At 51.6% G+C, this 20553-nt stretch overlaps 1 protein-coding gene across 21 annotated transcripts in view; it reads right to left on the reverse strand.

The window, feature by feature from the left end:
- SYNE3 (spectrin repeat containing nuclear envelope family member 3) overlaps window positions 1-20553 on the reverse strand; it is a 109648-nt gene that overhangs the window by 33170 nt on the left and 55925 nt on the right. For all 21 annotated transcript variants that reach the window (XR_014811329.1, XR_014811330.1, XR_014811328.1 and 18 more), the window contains 7 exons: window positions 17361-17522; window positions 15256-15603; window positions 11333-11469; window positions 8721-8895; window positions 4383-4565; window positions 3043-3186; window positions 1678-1812 (listed from right to left, as the gene is read on the reverse strand). Coding sequence is in view for 10 of the 21 variants with exons in the window: in XM_084970134.1 (XP_084826260.1) it covers window positions 1678-1812; window positions 3043-3186; window positions 4383-4565; window positions 8721-8895; window positions 11333-11469; window positions 15256-15603; window positions 17361-17522 (1284 nt within the window). In the remaining 11 variants the exon portion in view is untranslated. The remainder of the gene's footprint in view (window positions 1-1677; window positions 1813-3042; window positions 3187-4382; window positions 4566-8720; window positions 8896-11332; window positions 11470-15255; window positions 15604-17360; window positions 17523-20553) is intronic.

Genomic DNA, 20553 nt, shown 5'->3' on the forward strand with positions numbered 1-20553 from the left:
CCATTTTGCCACCCTTACGATGCTCAGCTAATGCCGTTTCTAATTATTATAACGATCCCTGAGCTCAGCACTTGCGCGTCCGCATGAAAACTGCTGTCTGCTGCTTCTGCGGGCTCTGTGGCCCCTGAGCAAGGGCAGTGACTCCTATTTCCTGACCTCCCGGGCCTCACCCTTGAGACCCCCTCGCTGCTAATTTATGAAATGGAATGAAATGTATTCATCTAGACCTAGGGCCTCGTTCAAGACCAACGACACGGAACGGCCCCACATCCCAGAAGGTCGTCCCCTGTCCTGCCAACATCTGCAAAGGCAGAAACCTGTTTATTGTGACCAGAGCTTAGACTCTGACTCCAGTAATTTCATCACTAGAGGCATTTGTGGCTACTGAGCCCATTCTGACCACCTCCTAATGTCTCTGGCCTTCTTAGAGCGCTTACTTTATTGAAAGGCATTATTTTATTTTTAAACTGAAGTATAGTTGATTTACAATGTTTCACGTGTTCAGCAAAGCAAATCAGTTATCTATTTATCCATCTGTCTATATTCTTTCTTCAGATTCTTTTCTATTAGAGTTGTAATAACAATGCATTATTTTATTATAATTACTCTTCTTTTACTTCTCTTTTTGATGAGACAGACAGCATTATATTAAATTTTAAATTTATGAATTTCAGGATGGCAAAGAGGATGTCAGGAATACTGGTTATTAAAATAGGGCATACAAAAAAAAAAAAAAAGACATTCCCATTGTGTGGCGCTGTGGAAATGAATCCAACCAGCATCCATGAGGATGTGGGTTCGATCCCTGGCCCCGCTCAGTGGGGTCGGGGATCCGGTGTTGCCATCTGCTGTGGCATAGGTCGCAGACACGACTCAGATCTGGTGTTGCTGCGGCTGTGGTGTGGGCCAGCCAGTGGCTACAGCTCCGATTCAACCCCTAGCCTGGGAATGTCCATGCCCTGGTGGGTGTGGTCCTAAAAAGCAATAAATAATTTTTTAAAATAAAAATAAAATAAAATAGGGCATGCAGGATCCGGAAGGGTGGCAAATTCTGCCTTTGATGAGTTTTCTTGAGGCGTGACTGCCTGAGAGCCAGCTTTGCACACCTGGGCCGCTCATTACAAATCAGACCCAGGACTCCATTTGAGTCAGTATTAGGGTGGGGCCTGGAGTGTACATTTCAGCTTGTCCTCAGGCCAAGTCTGAAGGAACCGTCCCTACCACATCCACATCCCACGACCATAGCGGCATCCATCCCGTGCAGACGCCAGAAAAGATCTAGGCGGCCACTAGAGGGCACTGCAGACACAGCCACCAGGACCCACCTTTCCACCTGGTACAGCAAACATGTGATGGGACTCCTGCATGTACAGCCTGGTGGCTCTTTGGCCTCCTGGCACATGCGGAATTGTGTATTTAACATGCCGCTGATTTGTTGTCCCGCCCACTAGAACTTAAACTCCAGGAAAGCAGGAGCCTTGGCTGTCCTGCTCATGCTGCCTGCATCCTTAGGGCCCAGAGCACTGCCTGGCATACAGGAGGCACTCGATAATTGCTGAATGGATGAGGAAGGGAAGAAAAGAAGGGAGGAAGAAGAAGAAGGGTTGGAAGGAACAAAGGATGCAAAGAGGGAGAGTGTCAGATTCCAGGAGCACAGACCCTCGGCCAGCTCCTCACCTCCAGGGACCTGTGCAGGGCCTGGTAGTCGGCAGAAAGCTGGTCCATTTTGTGCTGGTGGTTGGGGTTGTCCTGGATCAGAGACCGCGTGGCCTCCACCTGCGCCCCCAGGTCCAGCCCCTCCTCCTGCAGCCCCTGCAGTAGAGGAAGGAACGAGTGGGGAAGCTGGTGGGGGGAGGGGTGGGGGAGGGGCTCGGAGTGGGAGAAACTACTTGGGAGGGTCCAGGGGTGGCGGGACCCCTCCGCTCCATCCACTGGACCACACGGCTGTCTGTCTGATGGGCCCACTCTCAGGACTGGCGAGAATCTTTAAAATGAGATGAAAATACTCTTGAGACACCACGGAAATAAGCTGCTTAAACCCAGAAGGCGTCTCTGGGGGACAAATTTGCGTCTGGACTCATACTTGAATGGTTATGAATGATCCTATTCCAGCTGTAGTTTTAAAGCCCCAAATGCACCATTTTAAATGTCTTTCAAAGAACACTCCCAGATTATGTATGAACCATGCCTGGATTTTAAAAAGATAACTGTTTGAGTTCCCGCTGTGGCTCAGCAGGTTAAGAACCTGACTAGTATCCATGAGGATGCGGGTTCGATCCCTGGCCTTGCTCAGTGGGTTAAGAATCTGGCTTTGCTATGAGCTGTGGCCTAAGTCTCAGAGGCAACCTGGATCCAGAGTTGCTGTGGCTGTGGCGTAGGCCGGCAGCTGCAGTTCTGATTCAGTCCCTAGCCTGGGAACCTCCATATGCCACGGGTGCAGCCCTAAAAATAAAAAATAAATATATAAAAAGATAATTGCTGTTTCACATACATTTTAAAAATCAGCAAGCTCCTTATCCAGCCAACAATGACTGGTGATGTATAGTTCCTGTGTTTTAAAACAGCTTTTTTTTTTTTTTTTTTGGCTGCGCCCATGACAACTGGAAGTTCCCAGGCCAGAGATCGACCTCATGCCAACATAACCCGCTACACCTCAAGAAAACTCTTAAAGCAGTTATTTTTAATCCCCAAGTTGTTTATTTAACTGAAGGCTAAATTAGGACTCACTAGGAACACCTAGCAAAGCAATGCCGAAAACAAATATCCACGTTAGACTTTGGAACCATAGAGCAGGAAAAGCAGAGCTTATTATTTTATTAGGCTCCAGGATCAGCTGTTTGGAGGTGCTAAAGACCTCGCAGAAGCCGGGAACCAACAGGTACATCTATCAGCAGCGGTTCAGTTTAGCTAAAAGGTCAGATCTCAAGGAAGGTCTAAATTTCTGGCTGGGGCCGGCTCTGCTGGGTACCGTTACCGCAGGGGGCGGGGGCAGCTTCTAGGTGCACCTGAGCAGAGGTGACTCAGGCCCCACAGACCTCTTACCTGCAACCTCGAAAGCTGGGCCTGTTTTCCAGGAAGATCCCGCTGAAGCCCATTCTCGGCCTGGATCCTGATTCGGAGGTCCAAGAGCTTTTTCTGCAGGGGTTCAAAAGCCGCCCCGAAATCTTTGTGCTGAGCGAGCGAGCTCTGCGGGGACAGAACAGGCAGCAGGCTAATCAGCTTTCCTGCAGGGCTCCCTGTGATCCGGACTGGACTGACCTTCACAGACCTGCGGCTCTTTCGCCAGCCTACCCCTGACCGGCTCAGAATCACTCGGGCATCACCTCCTCCAGGAAGCCTTCCTGGAGCCCTCAAGGGGGAGGGATGCCCCTCTTTAGAGTCACCCTGCTGTCCTTACCTAACAGTTGTTCTGCCTCTAGAACAGGGGCTGGCAAACTACATCTAGTACCACACACCCCAAGACCCAGCAGAGGCCTGTGTTTGTAAATAAAGTTTTATTGGCACATAGCCACACTCATGCACTTACAGCGGCTTTCATGCTGCAAGGGTAGAAGCTGCAACAGAGACCATCTGTCCTACAAACCCTAAGATGTTTGCTAAATATTTGCTACATAGGCTGGTTGAGGCCAAGGATGCGACGCTCTTCGTGGGTGCGGGGCCCCTGGTCAGTGTGTTCACAGATCGCTGCCTTCATCAGCCTTATCACCACCAGATGCTCAGCAAACATTTGTTACATAAAGGAATAAACTGGCCACAGTATCCTATGCGACGTCTTTGATTTCCTGTGGCCATTTAGTAGTGTGTCCCTAATAATACTGGCTTCCAGCTCTCTGGGGTTTAAAGTTTGCAAGTGTTTTTCTCTGTACCACCTCCCCCCCCCCCCGCCTTTTTTTTTTTTTTTTTTTTTTTTTTGGCTACACTCAATGGCATACGGAAGTTCTGGGGCCAGAAATCAAGTGTGAGCCATAGCTGTGACCAGAGCTATAGCCAAACTGGATCCTTTAACTCACTGTGCCGGGCCGGAGATCAAACCCATGCCTCAGCAGCAACCCGAGCCACTGCAGAGACAAGGCCAGATCCTTAACCCCCGGTGCACAGCGGTAACTCCTGGCTGCGTCTTCTTATCTGACAGCCCCCAGCTCTCTGCGGGAGACAGTCCGATTTGATCTGTGTAGAAGGGTGTTGGGGGACAGAGGCAGGAGGCAGACAGGCGAGAAGGCGGGGTGATAATCCTACTCAAATTAGAGGGGAGGGGCCTGGGGTTGTGGGGACCAAGAGCTATGGCCAGGGCTATGGCTGCCGGTGGAGCTGGGGTCAGAAGGCACAGCTGGCCCTCTCTGGAAGGCCAGGCCGAGGGCAGAGGGCCAGCCGGCCGTGCTCACCTGCAGTTTGCTCTTCCTCTGAAGGAGACGGTTGTGCAGCAAGTCCCTGTCTCTCACAGAGGTGGCCACCTGCTCCAGGAGGACCGCGGCTCTCTCTTGGCCAAAGACACCGCCCAGCAGGTCTTTCTTCAGCTGCAGTATCGTCAGCTGCTCCTTCAGGCGGGAGCTTTCTGCCAGGGCCGCCTGCGGGCGACAAGGTCTCCGTCAACTGCAGAATACGGGGAAGGGGGAGGCGGGGCCAGAAGTGCACCTGTTCAGGCTGCACCTGCACAGGAGGCTGGGCCTTGGTGCTGGTTTCCAAGGAAGCAGCAAACATAAGGAGAAACAGGCTGGCAGGAATGCGGTGGGAGGCCCCGAAGGTCAGGGTCATTCCGATTCCTCTTTCATCCCCCACATCCCTCTTATGACCAAAGCCCGAGCAAGAATTCTGCCTCCTACGGGTCTCGGAAATCCGTCCCGTCTCCATCCCACCGCCACTGACTGTGACACACCCCCAGCCTTGCTCACCTGGACCCCAGCTGCTCCTGACCGCCTGCTGGAAAGAGCAAGGCCTCTTGACACCCTGACTTTGGATGCTTAGCTTCCAGAACTTTGGATTTTTTTGCCTGTCTTTTGTTTGTTTGTTTTTCCTTTTTAGGGTGGCATGTGTGACATATGGAGGTTCCCAGGCTAAAGGTCAAATCAGAGCGGCAGCTGCCGGCCTACACCACAGCCACAGCAACACTGGATCCGAGACACATGTGTGACCTCAGCTACAGCTCACGGCAACGCTGGATCCTTAGCCCACTGAGTGAGGCCAGGGATCGAACCTGCATCCTCATGGATACTAGCCAAGTTCTAAACCCGCTGAGCCACAACAGGAACTCCCTAGCTTTGAGAATGTTGAGAGAATGAATGTCTGTTGCCAGGTTTGGGTGCTTTGTTACGGCGGCTCGCAGGAATGGGTACACCAGCAATGCCCAGCTTTTGGCTGGATGTTGCAGACCCAGAGGCCGCTCCGAGATTAGATGCCCGAGCTGAGTCAAGAAATGAGAAGGCTGGCAAGTGGCAGCTCCAGCCCGTGAAATCTGTCCTGCCCGGGTGATGCAAGATGCCCTCCCAACCAGCCAACAGTGTTCACATGGGCACAAAGTCCTGGGCCCACGTGTTCCAACCCACTGCTCCATGATGTTCCCAAACAGAGTCCTGGGTCAAGTCCTAGAAAGACAGGAACTCCATCCTGCCTCAGGGAGGCCCTGGTTTGCCTTCTGCCCCAGAAAGGACAGGACGAAACAGAATGGTGACAAGGTAAGGAAAATCAGACAAGTTTTTTGTTTTTGTTTTTCGGGTTTTTTTTTTTTTTGCTTTTTAGAGCCGCACCTGCGGCATATAGAGGTTCCCAGGCTAGGGGTCTAATCGGAGCTACAACTGCCGGCCCACACCACAGCCACAGCAATGTCAGGATCCAAGCTGAGTCTGCAACATACACCACAGCTCACGGCAATGCCGCATCCCTGACCCCCTGAGCGAGGCTGGGGATCAAACCCGCATCCTCATGGATTCTAGTCAGATTCGTTTCCACTGCACCATGAAGGGAACTCCCCAGACAAGATTTTGACAGGAGGTCAAAGCCAGCCCTGTTACTTAATGGCTGTGTGACCTTGAGCCAGTGGCTTCCCCTCTGGGAGACTCGGTTTCCTCAATGGTCAAATGAGAATAATTATTCTGCTGCCCCCCAAAGCTGTTTCCAGGAGGCAAAGTGAAAATGGAGGAGAGCATTAGGTCTGGCCCTAGCTCTGCCTGCCTTGAGCAGCCTGACCTTGAACAAGCACCTTAACTTCTCTCTGGCTCTTCATCAGTAAAATGAGGAAAAGGTAGAAATGGAAACAAAAATCCGTGAACACAGATTTTCAACATGTTAATTATGACCATGAAAACTGGAAACAATCTAGGAGTTCCCTCTGTGGCTCAGTGGACTTGAACCTGACTGGTATCCATGAGGATGCGGGTTCGATCCCTGACTTCACTCAGTGGGTTAAGGATCCAGTGTTGCAGACACGCTCTGATGTTGCTGTGGCTGTAGTGCAGGCCAGCAGCTGTAGCTCCGATTCCACCCCTAGCCTGGGAACCTTGATATGCCACGGGTGCAGCCCTAAAAAGCAAAGACAGCAAGCAAGAAAAGAAGGAAGGCAGGAAAAGAAAAGAAAATTGGAAATGATCTAAACAATCTAATTGCAGATCTTTTAAAAAAATAATGACATGCCCCCCAAACGGAATATTCTGCCACCATTTGAAGTGACAACTTTACTGACTCATTTTAAAAGATGCCAAGAGTTCCCGTCATGGCTCAGTGGTTAACGGACCTGACTAGCAACCATGAGGACGCGGGTTCAATTCCTGGCCTCGCTCAGTGGGTTAAGGATCTGCCATTGCCATGAGCTGTGGTGCAGGTTGCAGAGCAGCTTGGATCTGGTGTTGCTGTGGCTGTGGTGTAGGCAGGCAGCTACAGTTCTGACTCAACCTCTAGCCTGGGAACCTCCATATGCCTCGGGTTTGGCCCTTACAAAAAACAAAAAACAAAAAAAAAAAAAAAAAGGAAAGAAAGAAAAGAAAATTCTCTAAAAGATGCTGAGAAAAAGTTCCTATGTGTCAACTGAAAATATCAGAACATAGAGCTCTATGTCATGAGCCCAACTGCATAAAAACAGTAAGGAATCCATTAAAGCTTCTGCCCACAGGTGACCCTATGTCATGGGATTTTCATCAAATATAAAGGGTATACTTGGGATTATCTGACCTACAACTGAGGTTTGCGCACACATGAAATCCACTCTGGGGAGCCCTGAGGAATATCTCAAAAAGAGAGACCATCATTCTTGGGAGCACAGGGGAGGTGAGCCCACAGCCCCCCGTGGAGGGAAAGATGAGGCCACGGCCTTTAAGAGCCATGGAGACAGAAACCAAACTCTTGTTCCGACACGAACCCCAAGTGGAAAAGCAAGGTTATCTTGAGCTCTTCCACAAAACGGAACCCCAACAAATGGAAGACATTGATGAAGCCTTCTTCTCCAATGAAGCTCAGACCCTCCGGAATGCAGACACTGCTCTGTGGCTGAGTGCTCGCGGGGGAGGGGGGTCCCCCCGGTTATACTAAGCTGGACAGAAAAAGTGATGGAGAAAGCGCCCCAACATGTTAGCAGTGGGTCCTGTGGCTTGTGGGATGGGAAGTGCCTTTTGTTTCCTTCTTTTTTTTTTTTGTCTTTTTAGGGCTGCATCTGTGGCATATGGAGTCTCCCAGGCTAGGGGTCAAATCGGAGCTACAGCTGCCGGCCTACACCACAGCCACAGCAACGTGGGATCTGAGCTGCGTCTGCGACCTACACTGCAGCTTATGGCAACACCGGGTCTTTAACCCACTGAGTGAAGCCAGGGACTGAACTGCATCCTCATAGATACTATGTCGGAACCCACTGAGCCACAATGGGAACTCCTATTTTTCTCTTTCTTATTGTTTAATTCTTTATTCTATAAAACCGTCCTGCCTTTGGCCCATTTGTCAGTTCTCCAAAAGGACTGTTCACTTCCTAAAGTATGAAATAAATTGTCTTCTCTAATCATTTTTTAACACAAAGTTGTGTCTATAATTGGTACAAGCCAGGGGTGGCAATCCCATCATCCTCAGCCAGGGACTAGTCCAGGGATGGTCACGTGACCTGGTCTGGCCAATAAGGTGTAAGGAGAATCTACTGGGGCTTCCGGGATGGAGGGTGTGCCTCCGTGTTGGAAATGGTGGGTAGAGAAAGCCCCTTTGCCCCCACGCCGTTCCTTCCTCAACAAACTCTTGTTTACGTAAAGACGCATGTTTGCAAAAGCGACAGCCAACTTCAGGCCATAAAGGAGCCTGGGTCCTGGATGATACTGCTGAGCTTTCAAGTCAGCTCTTGGACCACCTGAAAGACTCCGTGTCTTAAGCCACCACAGCTCAGGGTTTCTGTCGCTTGTCACATGCGTCCCAGTTGACACACAATAAAGGTGATGCCTGACATCCTGCTGTCAGCACCACTCACGCCTCCACCAGACGAGTGCCTGCTGCGGGATCCTGAAGAGAAGGGGTGTGTGGGGGGGGGTCAGTGCAGAATCCTGGGGTCACACCTTCTACCAAGAACTGATGGGGTGACTTACTTTCGTCGCCAATAACTACAAGTGCTGACATTTCCTGTGCACTTAGAACTCTCCAGGTGGTTCACTGAGCTCTCCCCTGATGGCTGGAGGACCAGTGACCCGCCTCTCCCTGCAGGGGTGACTGACACATCATGCCTGGCAGGTGCCCTCCAGCCCTCTAGACGGAACCCTGGTTACCTCGATCTGCGGCAGGAAGGTGTGGATGGAGGGCGGGTCTGGCAGGCTGGCGGTGACATCCAGGAGCCTCTGGGCCAGAGCCCTCCACAGCTGCAGGTCCTGCAGGGGCCGCTGGAGACGCTGCCACAGCTGCACATCCGCGGCATTGCATAGCCTGCTGGTCTTCGCCTTCAGCCTGCCAGCGCCAGGGAGGAGGAACCCGAGAGAGGGGAGAGAGGGTCAGTCCAGGGGTGAGGCCTTTGCCTGGAGCCCCAGAGAGCCTGGCTCGGGCTGCTCCCAGGGTGGGCACTCTCCTGGTCCACAGGCTGATGGAGTGTCCGGGTCCCCAGAGGCCTACACTTTCCGGATCTAAGGACACTGAACGTAAGCCAGTCTCCAAACAGACTTGCAGCCCAGCTTCCGGACCAGGAAAGTCAAGCCTTGAAGAGGAATTATGGAGACCCCACACTGCCACTGCCTGGCCCCGGCATCTCGCAGAGGCAAACAAAATCCTTTCTTAAGATACCATCCCTTGGAGTTCCCATTGTGGTGCAGCAGAAGAAACGAATCCAGCTAATATCCATGAAGATGCGGGTTCGATCCCTGGCCTTGCTCAGTGGGCTGGGGACCCAGTCACAGAGGCAACTTGGATCCCAGGTTGCTGTGGCTGTGGCTGTGGCTGTGCCCGGCAGCTATAGCTCTGGTTGGATTTGACCCCTAGCTGGGGAACTTCCATATGCCGCGGGTGCAGCCCTAAAAATCAGAAAAGAAAAAAGAAAGAAAGAAAAAGATACCATCACTCCAGGCCCAAATCAATTCTACAAGTAACTTTGCAAATATAGTGTCCATTGCCCAGCCCCGGGAACCCTACTCAGGAACTTGTCATAACCTGTAATGGAAAAGAATCTGAGAAAGAATATGCAGGTATGACTGAATCACTTTGCTGTGTGTCCCAACTAACTCGATCTTGTAAATCAGCTATACTCCAGTTGTCCCCTGTCACAGATAACCAGCGCCTGGCAGCTTCACAAGGGCAACGGGGGCAAGGGAGAGCTCTACCACCCCATCCCACTGCCCACTTTGTGCACAGGTAATTCATCCCCCACCGAAGCCGGCCACCGCCTCAGCATCCCCTGGGGGACCCAGGCCCCTGCTCTGAATGTACAGATGGGGGATGAGAGACACCCGGCAAGGGGAGAGCTCCCTGGATCAAGCAGCGGGGTGAGAGGTATCACAGAGACATGGACAGCTGGGCTGGGTTCTGAGCACCTCTGAGCCTCGGGCAGTAACAATAGTAGCGATTCAAAGGTACACGGTGCTCAATTCCACACAAGGGCGGATATTTGATCTGCTGGTCTTGGCTGAGCTAAGAAGCTGGAGGCCTGGCCTTCAGGAGCGGAGGCCGAGGGGAGGTGGAGGCTGGCTGAAGTCAGGCCCCGGTGCTGACATCAGCACCAGCAGCCGGCTGGGCAGGTGCCGGCCCATTGAAAAGCCGACCCTTGGACCATGACCTAGTGGGCCAGTGGCCCCTGCAAAGCCGCACGGGGAGACTTAATGGCAGTGAGTGTGAGGGCACTTAGCAAGGAAGAAAAGCAAAGTGCTGGCCTCGTTCTGGGAGCAAAATGCAGGATACTGTGAAAAGGGATCAATTCCATCCCTGTAAATCAACTATACTTCAATACAACTTCAAAAAATGAAAAAATGACACTTTTTTTTTTTTTTTGTCTTTTTGCCTTTTCTAGGGCTGCTCCCGTGGCCTATGGAGGTTCCCAGGCTAAGGGTCAAATCAGAGCTATAGACGCCGGCCTACGCCAGAGCCACAGCAATGCGGGATCCAAGCCGCGTCTGCGACCTACACCACAGCTCACGGCAACGCCAGATCCTTAACCCACTGAGTGAGGCCAGGGATCGAACCCGCAACCTCATGGTTCCTAGTCGGGTTCGTTAACCACTGCGCCACAACGGGAACTCCAAAAAAAAAAAGAAATTTTTGCTCTTGTGCACAGGTACAGATACAAGGGTATTCATCACAAAGCAATTTGTGTGAGTTCCTGATGTGGCTCAGTGGTAGTATCCATGAGGACATAGGTTCGATTCCTGGCCCTGCTTAGTGGGTTAAGAATTGGGAGTTGTAAGCTGCAGTATAGGTCATAGCCTCAGCTCGAATCCAGCCAGCAGCTGCAGCTCTAATTAAATCCCTAGCCTGGGAACTTCCATATGCCTTGGGTGAGGCCCTAAAAAGACCAAAACAGAAAAAATCAATTTGAGCAAGGCTTGGCAATAACCCTCCACCAGAGGGAAATAAATAAAAGATGGGGCTTATCAATGGAATGAGATAATGTGCCAGTGTTCAAACAAATTAACTAGATCTATACCATGGATGAATATTAAAAATATAATATTATATGAATCAAGAAGTTGTAGCATAAAAAAATTAAAAATAAAAAAATGTTTAATGAAAAAAAGAAAAGGGATCAGCGCCTGAGCCCAGTGAGGCCCTGGGACGATCCAGCGTTGAGAGGAGAAGAGTTATTTGTTAGCAGGTAGCAGGAGGCACAAGCCTCCTCTGGGGCTGGTGTCAGATGGGCAGAGGCCCCTGAGAGGGGGGTCTGGGATCGGGGCCCACCCAGTACCTCTGGAACTCCTGGATGGTGGCCACCACGCTGTCCGAGAGTGGCTGTGGGTCCTGGGGGAAAGCGATGAGCTTCTTCAGCTGGGCCTGCAGCCTGTCCACCCTCGGCTCCTCCGCGGCCAGAGCCGCCCGTGTCACCTGCAGCGACAGAGCCCATCCCAGGGGGCCGGTGAGGTTCCGTGCCCAGGCGGGCATGTGAGCTCAGCAGGATGAGCATGGCCCGTGGAGGTGGACCAGCCTGGGAGAAAGCTGTCACCCCAGGCGGGTCTGGGACCCCCTGCGCCCCGCCCCTGCTCTCCCCGCCCCCGCTCCCTGACCCCACACAGGATGTTCACTCCAGATGAGCTGGGTTCCCTCTTTATCGTCACCCGCCCCATAGCGAGGCACTGACGGGTACCGAGTACCAGCTCCTAGTCTCACGAATAACTACTATCTAGGAACGGTGACACCATGCTGAGTGCGCTGGAGTCTCATTAATGTAGCCCCACAGAGATCCTGGAAGGGAAGTCTCTGCGTCCCCGTTTTATACACAAGGAAACTCCGGCTAAGCATTTTCTTAAGGTTCCAGAGCTGGGAAGCGGTCACCCTGACATCAGAGCCAGGCCCTCTGGCTCTTAACTGCCTCTTCAGCACCAAAGGGAACACTAATTTAAAAGTGCTCTGTGGGAGTTCCCTTTGTGGCTCAGCGGGTTAAGAACCTAACTAGGATCCATGAGGATGAAGGTTCAATCCCTGGCCCCGCTAAGCAGGTTAAGGATCTGGCGTTGCCATGATGCCCATCCATGGTGTACGCAGTGGATGTGGTTTGGATCTGGCATTGCTGTGGCTGTGGTATAGGCTGGCAGCTATGGCTCCGACTTGACCCCTTGCCTAGGAACTTCCATATGCCACAGCTGAGGCCCACAAAATAAAAGAAACTAACAAAAGAAAGTAAAACAGTGCTTTGTGGATCCCGTTCTTGTTGACAGGCTGAGAGGCTGTCTGCACCCAGCGCCCTGACCGCATCCAGGCACTTTGGAGGCATCCCTTCCCTGCTCTCCGGGGAGGTGGGGAATTTGATCTTGACTTTGACCCTTCCGGGGCCCACACTCCATAGGAGGCAGAGCGGGGAAGTGGAAATTGCCTGGAAACCCACCTCCAGCCCTTCCCAACAGCGCAGCCGGGGGCCAGTCCCTGGTGGCAAAATGGGGGCCCCCGCATTTAACAAGGCTCTGCGTACCAAGCAGAAGCACTTCTTACTACAGAAATGCTGGTTTAAGAACAAAAGTCTGTCTTGCACAGAAACGGATCACAGACATGGAGAGCAGACGTGTGTGTGGTGGTCGAGGGGGACGAGGGACGGAGCGGGAAGCACGGGGAGTTTGGGGTTGGTCGATGCCAACGATTCCATTTGCACTGGATGGGCATAATGGGAAAAATAAAAATCATTAAAGTGAGAGAAAAATGGCTGGGCAACGGGGTCCTGCTGCACAGCACACGGAACTATATTCGATCACTTGTGATAGAACATGATGGAGGATGATACGGAAAAAGAACGGCTATGTGTGTAAGACAGTCACTTTGCTGTGCGGCGGAAACGGGCACAACACTGTAAATCAGCTATACTTCAATTTAAAAAATAGAAAAGGGGAGTTCCTGTCGTGGCGCAGTGGTTAACGAATCCGACTAGGAACCATGAGGTTGCGGGTTCGGTCCCTGCCCTTGCTCAGTGGGTTAACGATCCGGCGTTGCCGTGAGCTGTGGTGTAGGTTGCAGACGCGGCTTGGATCCCGCGTTGCTGTGGCTCTGGCGTAGGCCGGTGGCCACAGCTCCGATTCGACCCCTAGCCTGGGAACCTCCATATGCCGCGGGAGCGGCCCAAGAAATAGCAACAACAACAACAACAACAACAGAAAAAAAAAAAGACAAAAAAAAAAATAAAAAAAAAAAAATAGAAAAGGGAGTTCCTGTTACGGCCCAGTGATAATGACCCCGATGAGTATCCATGAGGATGCGGGATCGATCCCTGGCCTCACTCAGTGGGTTAAGGATCCGGCGTTGCTGTGAGCTGTGGTGTAGGCTGTCGGCTATAGCTTTGATTCGACCCCTAGCCTGGGAACTTCCATATGCTGCAGATGCAGCCCTAAAAAGACAATCAATCAATCAATCAATCAATACATACATAGAAAGGCTAAGAAAAAAATAAAATGTATTTTCACATTACAGAAAAAAACAACCAACAAAACTGTTCAATAAGATCTGGAATTCCCTTTCACTGATTTCCGGTCAGTCCTATCTTGGTCTCTGGGTCGGAACTAACATCTCATTAGAGTGGACAGACAGCAGGGTTTGTGGTCAGTCTCCTGCCTCAGGAAAGCTTTCCTGGAACACAGCCAGGCCCCGTGCAGGTAGCTGCTGGGACAGGGGAGTGTTGGCAGGGCTCTCCAGACCTTGGCCCTAACCCACCCTGAGTCTACACCCTGTGACGTGTGTCTCTCCTGAATGCCTGGTAAAACCGTATAATGTCTGAGTGCTCTTGGCAGATGCTGTTCTAAGCACTTTTCATTTTGTTTTGTTTCTTGTTTGTCTGTTTAGGGCTGTACCCGCGGCATATGGAGGTTCCCAGGCTAGAGGTCGAATCGGAGCTGTACCTGCCAGCCTACACCACAGCCACAACAACGTGGGATCCGCATCTGTGACCTATACCACAGCTCAGGGTAACACTGGATCCGTGACCCACTGAGCGAGGCCAGGGATCGAACCTGCATCCTCATGGATACGCGTCAGATTCATTTCCTCTGAGCCACGACAGGAACTCATCACGGTTTTCTATTTTTTCTAAGCACATTTTGTTGTCACACGCTCATAAGGAATGTGGGAGGTAGATCCTATTAGCATCTCTGCCCATTTCACATTCAGCCGAGGTTAAATAATTCTCGCAAAGCTGGTCAGGTAGTGCGGAGAGGAGCCAGGATTTGCAGCTAAGCAGCCTGATCCAGGCAACCCCGCCCTTCATCTCTGCACCACGCCACCCCGACCTTTGTCCTAAAGGACAAACAATTCCCTTGTGCCAAGTGGATCGCTGCAGGGGAATCTGAGCTCTTACAAGGCTCAGTGCTAAAGAGAGTGTGAGCTTTATTTCTGCTGACACCCAAATATTTCTGCGTGTGGGTCGGATCAGATCCACAGCCACTGGCCTACGCCGCAGCCACAGCAATGCCAGGTCCAAGCCACATCTTCAACTTACACCTCAGCTTGCAGCAACGCCAGATCATTAAACTCACTGAGTGAGGCCAGGGATCGAACCCACATCCTCATGGATACTAGTTGGGTTCCTAACCTGTTGAGCTGCAACTGGAACTCCCCAATCCAACTCTTTTTTTTTTTTTTTTTTTTTTTTTTTTTGCTTTTTGCTTTTATAGGGCCACATGTGCAGCATTTGGAGGTTCCCAGGCTAGGGGTCGAATCAGAGCTTTGCTGCTGATACACTAGAGCCACAGCAACACGGTATCTGAATCTCATCTGTGACCTACACCACAGCTCACAGCAATGCCAGATCCCTAACCCCCTAACCTACTGAGCAAAGCCAGGGATTGAACTCACTTCCTCATGAATACTAGTTGGGTTCATTACTGCTGAGCCACAATGGGAACTCTCAATCCACCTTTTGATTACCCACCATCTCAAGGTATGGTCCTGGGAGTGTTAGGGAGAAAAAAAAAAAAAAATCTCTCCAGGCCTCAATTTCCCAATCCAGAAGATGGGTACAAACACCCCACTTGTCTACAATACTCAGGGAACCTAGATTATCAAAATCCAGGAAAACCAGATCGAGTGTGCTTGAGACTTAGCGTGGTCCTCCCACTACCCGGAGGAGCTCCAAGCTGGATGCGGAGGCACACGCAGCACCTGGACTGGGTCTCGGCTTCTCCGAGCTCTGCTCACCGAGTAGAGTCTCCAGCGGGCCACCAGCTCGTCCTCAGTGCTGGCCTTGGTCTCGGGCTCCAGGTCCTCCTCCGCCAGCCTCTGAAGGTCCTTCCTGAACTCTGCCAGCTCGGCCTCCAGCTGCCTCCTCTGCTGCTCACAGGCTCCGTTGGACTTGAGCAGACCCTGCAGGCGCCCCTCCTCCTCCTCCTGGAGCACACGCAGCTTCTCCAGAACGTTCCGCATCTCCTCCAGTTCTTTGGTGATCTTCTCCGCGCCCAAAGGAGAGGTGTTCTGGATGACGCCCACAGCCTGCTCCTCCAGCCTCTTCAAAGACTCCTTACCCCTGGGAAAATCGCTGGCGATGTCCTAAAGCGGGCGGGGAGCGTGAGGACAAAGAGAAGAAATTTGCTGCATGTCCAGGGCCCCTGGGACCATCACGCCAAACACCAACTCCTAGATTCCTGGGCTAAAGTCAGGAATCCAGCAGTTTCCAAGGAATGAACAGTCTGCCTCTATAACACTGACTCACAGTGCAAGAGGGAACTCCCCAGGTCTTTCATGAGCCATTTGATGAAGTCAGGGGTGGGGCGGGGGCGGGGGGGGGGGGAGTCCCTGTTGGGTGCTTCTCTGTCTTTAACGCTCTCTGACATCTGTTAATCTTCCTTTTTTACAAAGAAGAGGCAGGCAGCCTCTGGCTTGGAGCCAAAGAGAAGGTGATTTCAGGTTAGGGCTATTCTAAGAAAGGTGGCTGTGAATATTCCATGAACAGATACCCGTGTTTCAGAGTTCACTTCATTCCACTTGGCTTCATTCCATCTATGTGTGTGGTCATCTACTAATTGCAAATGAGACAGGTATTCCATGTAAGACAAACATATAAATGTTCTTTTAAAATAAACGCCCTGGGAGTTCCCATCGTGGCGCAGTGGTTAACAAATCCAACTAGGAACCATGAGGTTGCAGGTTCGGTCCCTGTCCTTGCTCTGTGGTTAACGATCCGGCGTTGCTGTGAGCTGTGGTGTAGGTTGCAGACATGGCTAGGATCCTGTGTTGCTGTGGCTCTGGCATAGGCCGGTGGCTGTAGCTCCGATTTGACCCCTAGCCTGGGAACTCCATATGCCGCGGGAGCGGCCCGAGAAATGGCAATAAATAAATAAATAAATAAATAAATAAAATAAAATAAAATAAACTCCTAGCATCATGAGAGAGTAGTGAGCTGTGTATCACTAGCTTAGGAAAAGATCAGCTCGCTTTGCTTTCAGGAAAGACTCATGTTAATAATACCTTTCCCCACTTACTGAAAGAAATCAAAGAGGATTTTCGCTTTTGCAAGAAAAGGTAATTGCTTCCCCACTTTACACTATTTCAGCTCATAAACGTGTTCATTATAAAAACCTTCTCCTTTCGGACAGGGAGACAAAACTTACAAGTCATATAAGGTAATTTGTGGTCATCGGTCACTGTTTTTTTTTTTTTTAAGATAGTTTAAATACAAATATTACATAAATGGTCCAGGTGCTGTACAGCTGTGGCATACATTATAAAGTGGTCCTTGGATTATGGGAGATAACTGACCCACTCACCTGACAGAGGCAGGCAGAAGCTCGATCAAGGTCACAGCAAGTCAGGAAGGCCAGAGTGGCCCCCGCGTCTCCCCGCTGCAGGTCTGGTGCCTGCAGTGGGTCCCTTATTCTCACATACGGACCCTGGGGCCACACAGCTCTTTGTCATTGTGGGGCTGTCCTGGGCCTTAGAGGATGTAAGGCAGCATCTGTGGCCTCCATCCACCCGATGCCAGGAGCATCCCCACCCCCATCTGAAATGTCTCCAGATGTTGCCAAATGTCCCCCTTTTGAGACCCACTGGTCTAGACCAAGCTGCAGTGGCCTTGGGTTTCCAGATGCCTTGAGGGCTCAGAGATTTCCACAAAGCAGAGGTTTTCCCAGGCATTTGACACCAAATCCCACGCTCCTCCCCACACAGGGTCTGGGCCTCGGGGTCGGGGATGTGGGCCTGTCCCAGGGCCTCCCAGCCCCATCCTTTTAAATAAACCCCAACCGAGACCCACCACATGTGAGCACTCCCTCTGCGGACCCCTCTGGCAGAGGCTTGCGGGGCGTTACCTGCAGCGCCGAGAGACGGTCCTTGGTGCTCAGCTGGCTCTTGTGCCCCACGCAGCTGCTCACCCTCTCCACCACTGCCTTCAGCCACAGCTGGAACTCGTCCACGCTTGCCTGGAAATGCGCGTGCTCCTGGGTCACCCGTTCCAGCAGGTGCACTCTGTCCTGTGGGAGGCGAGGTGCGTCACCAGCCATGAAGGTCCCCAGCCTGGGCTGGCCCTGGCCTCCCAGGCCGGACTGTGTGTGTGTGTGTGTGTGTGTGTGTGTGTGTGTGCGCGCAGTGGGTGGAAGATGCAACCAACCCTCAGCACTTTCAAGGAGACGAAGATCCCAGGTGTCCTTTTCCAACTTATTAGCAATTAACCAAGAGGCTCTTGGCTCTGGAGACCAAAGTGTGTCAGCTCTGGGCCTGTCAAGCATACAGCTGGGGTTTTTTCCTGCCATGTCCTGGAAATGGCACTTAGGACGCGGACCTGGTGACAATTCCGCAATACTATCATTTGACCGCTTACCCAGACGCCGGCACTGCTCCAGGAAGTTCAGGTGCACCATTATCCCACTGAAGCCTCCCGCCCAGCCACCGAGTGGCACCATTATGATCCCAGTTTGATAGACGGGGACACCGAGGTGTAGAGCGGTGAGGTGACTAGTCCGAGGTCAACCGGCTAAGGAAGCACCAAGATTTCAAACCCAGGAGACCAAGCTGGGCCGACACAGCTCCGTTCCATTACAGCTGTGTCCACAGGGTGCCAGGAAACGGCAGGCTGCCCCCATCTCCTGAGTGACACGATTTGCTGCAGGAGCTGGAATTGCCCCTATTTTCAGACAATCCCACTGAAGTTTGAAACACACGGGGGCAAGGAGGTGTCCCGAGGGTGGGTGACATTTGGGGAATTAACAGTGTCCCTGCTACAAGCCCTACTGTGTGCCTGGAGATTCTGACTTTCAAAACACATCTCTGATCACAGCACCAGCTCTTTAAACCCTTGCAGGGCTCCCTACTGCTCACAGGCCCAGGTCCAAGCATTGCAGGCCCAGGTCCAAGCATTGCAGCGGTCAAGGATAGGACCCCACAACACAGCTCTGTGGACCATTGGTCAAGATCCTGGGCTTTCGAGGCCTCTGAATCCTGGCTCCCCTCAAGCATTTAATTACACCTCTGTGCCTGAGTCTCCCCATCTGGATGGTGTGGCTGCAAACAGCACCTGCCTCATGGGATTAAATGAGTCAGAGCTCACAACCCTAAACCATTACTAGTAGGTGCTTCATAACTCATAATTGTCACCTGCTGTCCCCTGTGCTCTTGTCACACCCAGTCAAGTGAGCGCGTGCCCACCTGGCAATGCTCATCCCCAGGCCCCACCTCCTCTGAAGCTTTGTCCACAGCCCATAGTTTCATCTATTGCATTGTCACCTGCAGGGACCAAGTGCTCCCTATGGACAAAGGGGCTGATTTCTCAGGGGCGTGCTTCCTGAACGGCTGAAAGTGAGTGAGGGCCAGCGGAGGGGTCTTTCTGAGGAAAGTCAAGAAAAGGGAAAGAGGGGAGTTCCCATTGTGGCTCAGCAGGTTAAGGATCCGACTAGTATCTCTGAGGGTGTGGATTTTTATTGCTGTGGATGTGGCGTAGGTCAGCAGCTGTGGACCCCCAGCCCGGGAACTTCTGTATCCTGCAGGTTCTGCCATAAAAAGGAAAAAAAAAAAAAAGAAAAGGGAAAGAGGGGAGTTTGCTGTTGGCTCAGCGGGTTAAGGATCTGGCATTGTCACTGCAGCAGTTTGGGTCACGGCTTGTGGCATGCGTTTTATCCCTGGCAGGGGAACTTTCAAATGCTGTGAGCATGGCTGAAATAAAAAAACAAATGAGAGGAGTTCCTATTGTGGCACAGCAGAAACAAATCCAACTAGGATCCATGAGGATGCGGATTCAATCCCTGGCCTTGCTCAGTGCACTGCAGATCCAGTATTGCTGTGAGCTGTGGTGTAGGTCACAGACACAGCTCGGATCCCTCTTTGCCATGGCTATGGCGAAGGCCAGCAGCTGCAGCTCCGATTCAACCCCTAGCCTGGGGACTCCCACATGTGGGGTATGGCCCTAAAAAGCCAAAAAAAAAAAAAAGGAAAGTGGTGATTTCCATTTAACAAGCACCTTCTATGTGCCTGGAAATGCACAAGCATTATCTTATTTAGTATCTACGCAAAGATCCCAAACCTCTCCTATTATGCAAATGTCCAAATCGAAGTTGGGAGGTCACTTAACTCTTGCAGGGCCTTACAGACAAGATCTAAACTTGACAAGTTTCAGATGCTAAAATTACTGCTCAGGCCCAGGGAGTGACAGACTGTTGGTGTCACATGGTAGAGGACCTGGGCTTTGCCTGCTACGTGGTTTCTGTTGCAACTTCTCAATCACTTACGTTTTACTTATGTTGTAGCACGTAAGGATTCTTGGGGGAGTTCCCTGGTGGTCTAGTGGTTAGGACTCAGTGCTTTCATACCCATGGCCTGGTTCAATCCCTGGTCTGGAAACTGAGCTTCCCCCATCAAAACGCTGTACCCTGTGGCCAAGAAGAAGAGTTGTATTCCAATAAAATAAATCATGGATACTGAAATTTGAATTTCCTATTATTTTCACATGTCATGAAATATTCTGCTTTTAATTTTTTTCCCTCAATCATTGAAAAACATAAGAACTATGTCTAGTTCGCAGGTCATAAAAAAGCCAGGAGTTGGGCTGGATTGACCCCCATGGGCCGTGGTTTGCTGACCTCAGCTCTCAGCCACGGAGTCAGTCCATGTCCAGGAGGGCCCTGACCTTCTACGAAGCTAAGTCAACACTTCTCAACTGGAAAGGACAGACAGACAGACTCGGAGATGTGATAAACCTCCCTGGCTATTTATACGTGCCCTCCCCTCCCCAGACAAACGCCTCACCAAGTCTACAAGGACTAATTCATTTAAAGCTTTGCAACAACCATTACAAGGAGGAGACCTTATCTCCATTTTTGAGATGGGGAAACCAAGGCACAGGACCCAGACCTGCAGTGAAGAGCCGAGAATCCTCTCGCTCATGGGAGTGAGGCTCCGAGGGTCAACTGCGGGGCACGGCGGACAGAACACGTGAGGCGGCTCGAATCCAGAAAGTGGGCTGAGCGACAGGGACCATCTCCCTCACGTTCCCCTTGCTGGCTCGCCCTCCCC

Source organism: Sus scrofa, chromosome 7 (genome assembly GCF_054392235.1).
Source record: "Sus scrofa isolate SSC_HxYL_T2T_F1_AM1 chromosome 7, Sscrofa_HxYL_maternal_Yorkshire_Landrace_v2.0, whole genome shotgun sequence".
Taxonomy (NCBI): domain Eukaryota; kingdom Metazoa; phylum Chordata; class Mammalia; order Artiodactyla; family Suidae; genus Sus; species Sus scrofa.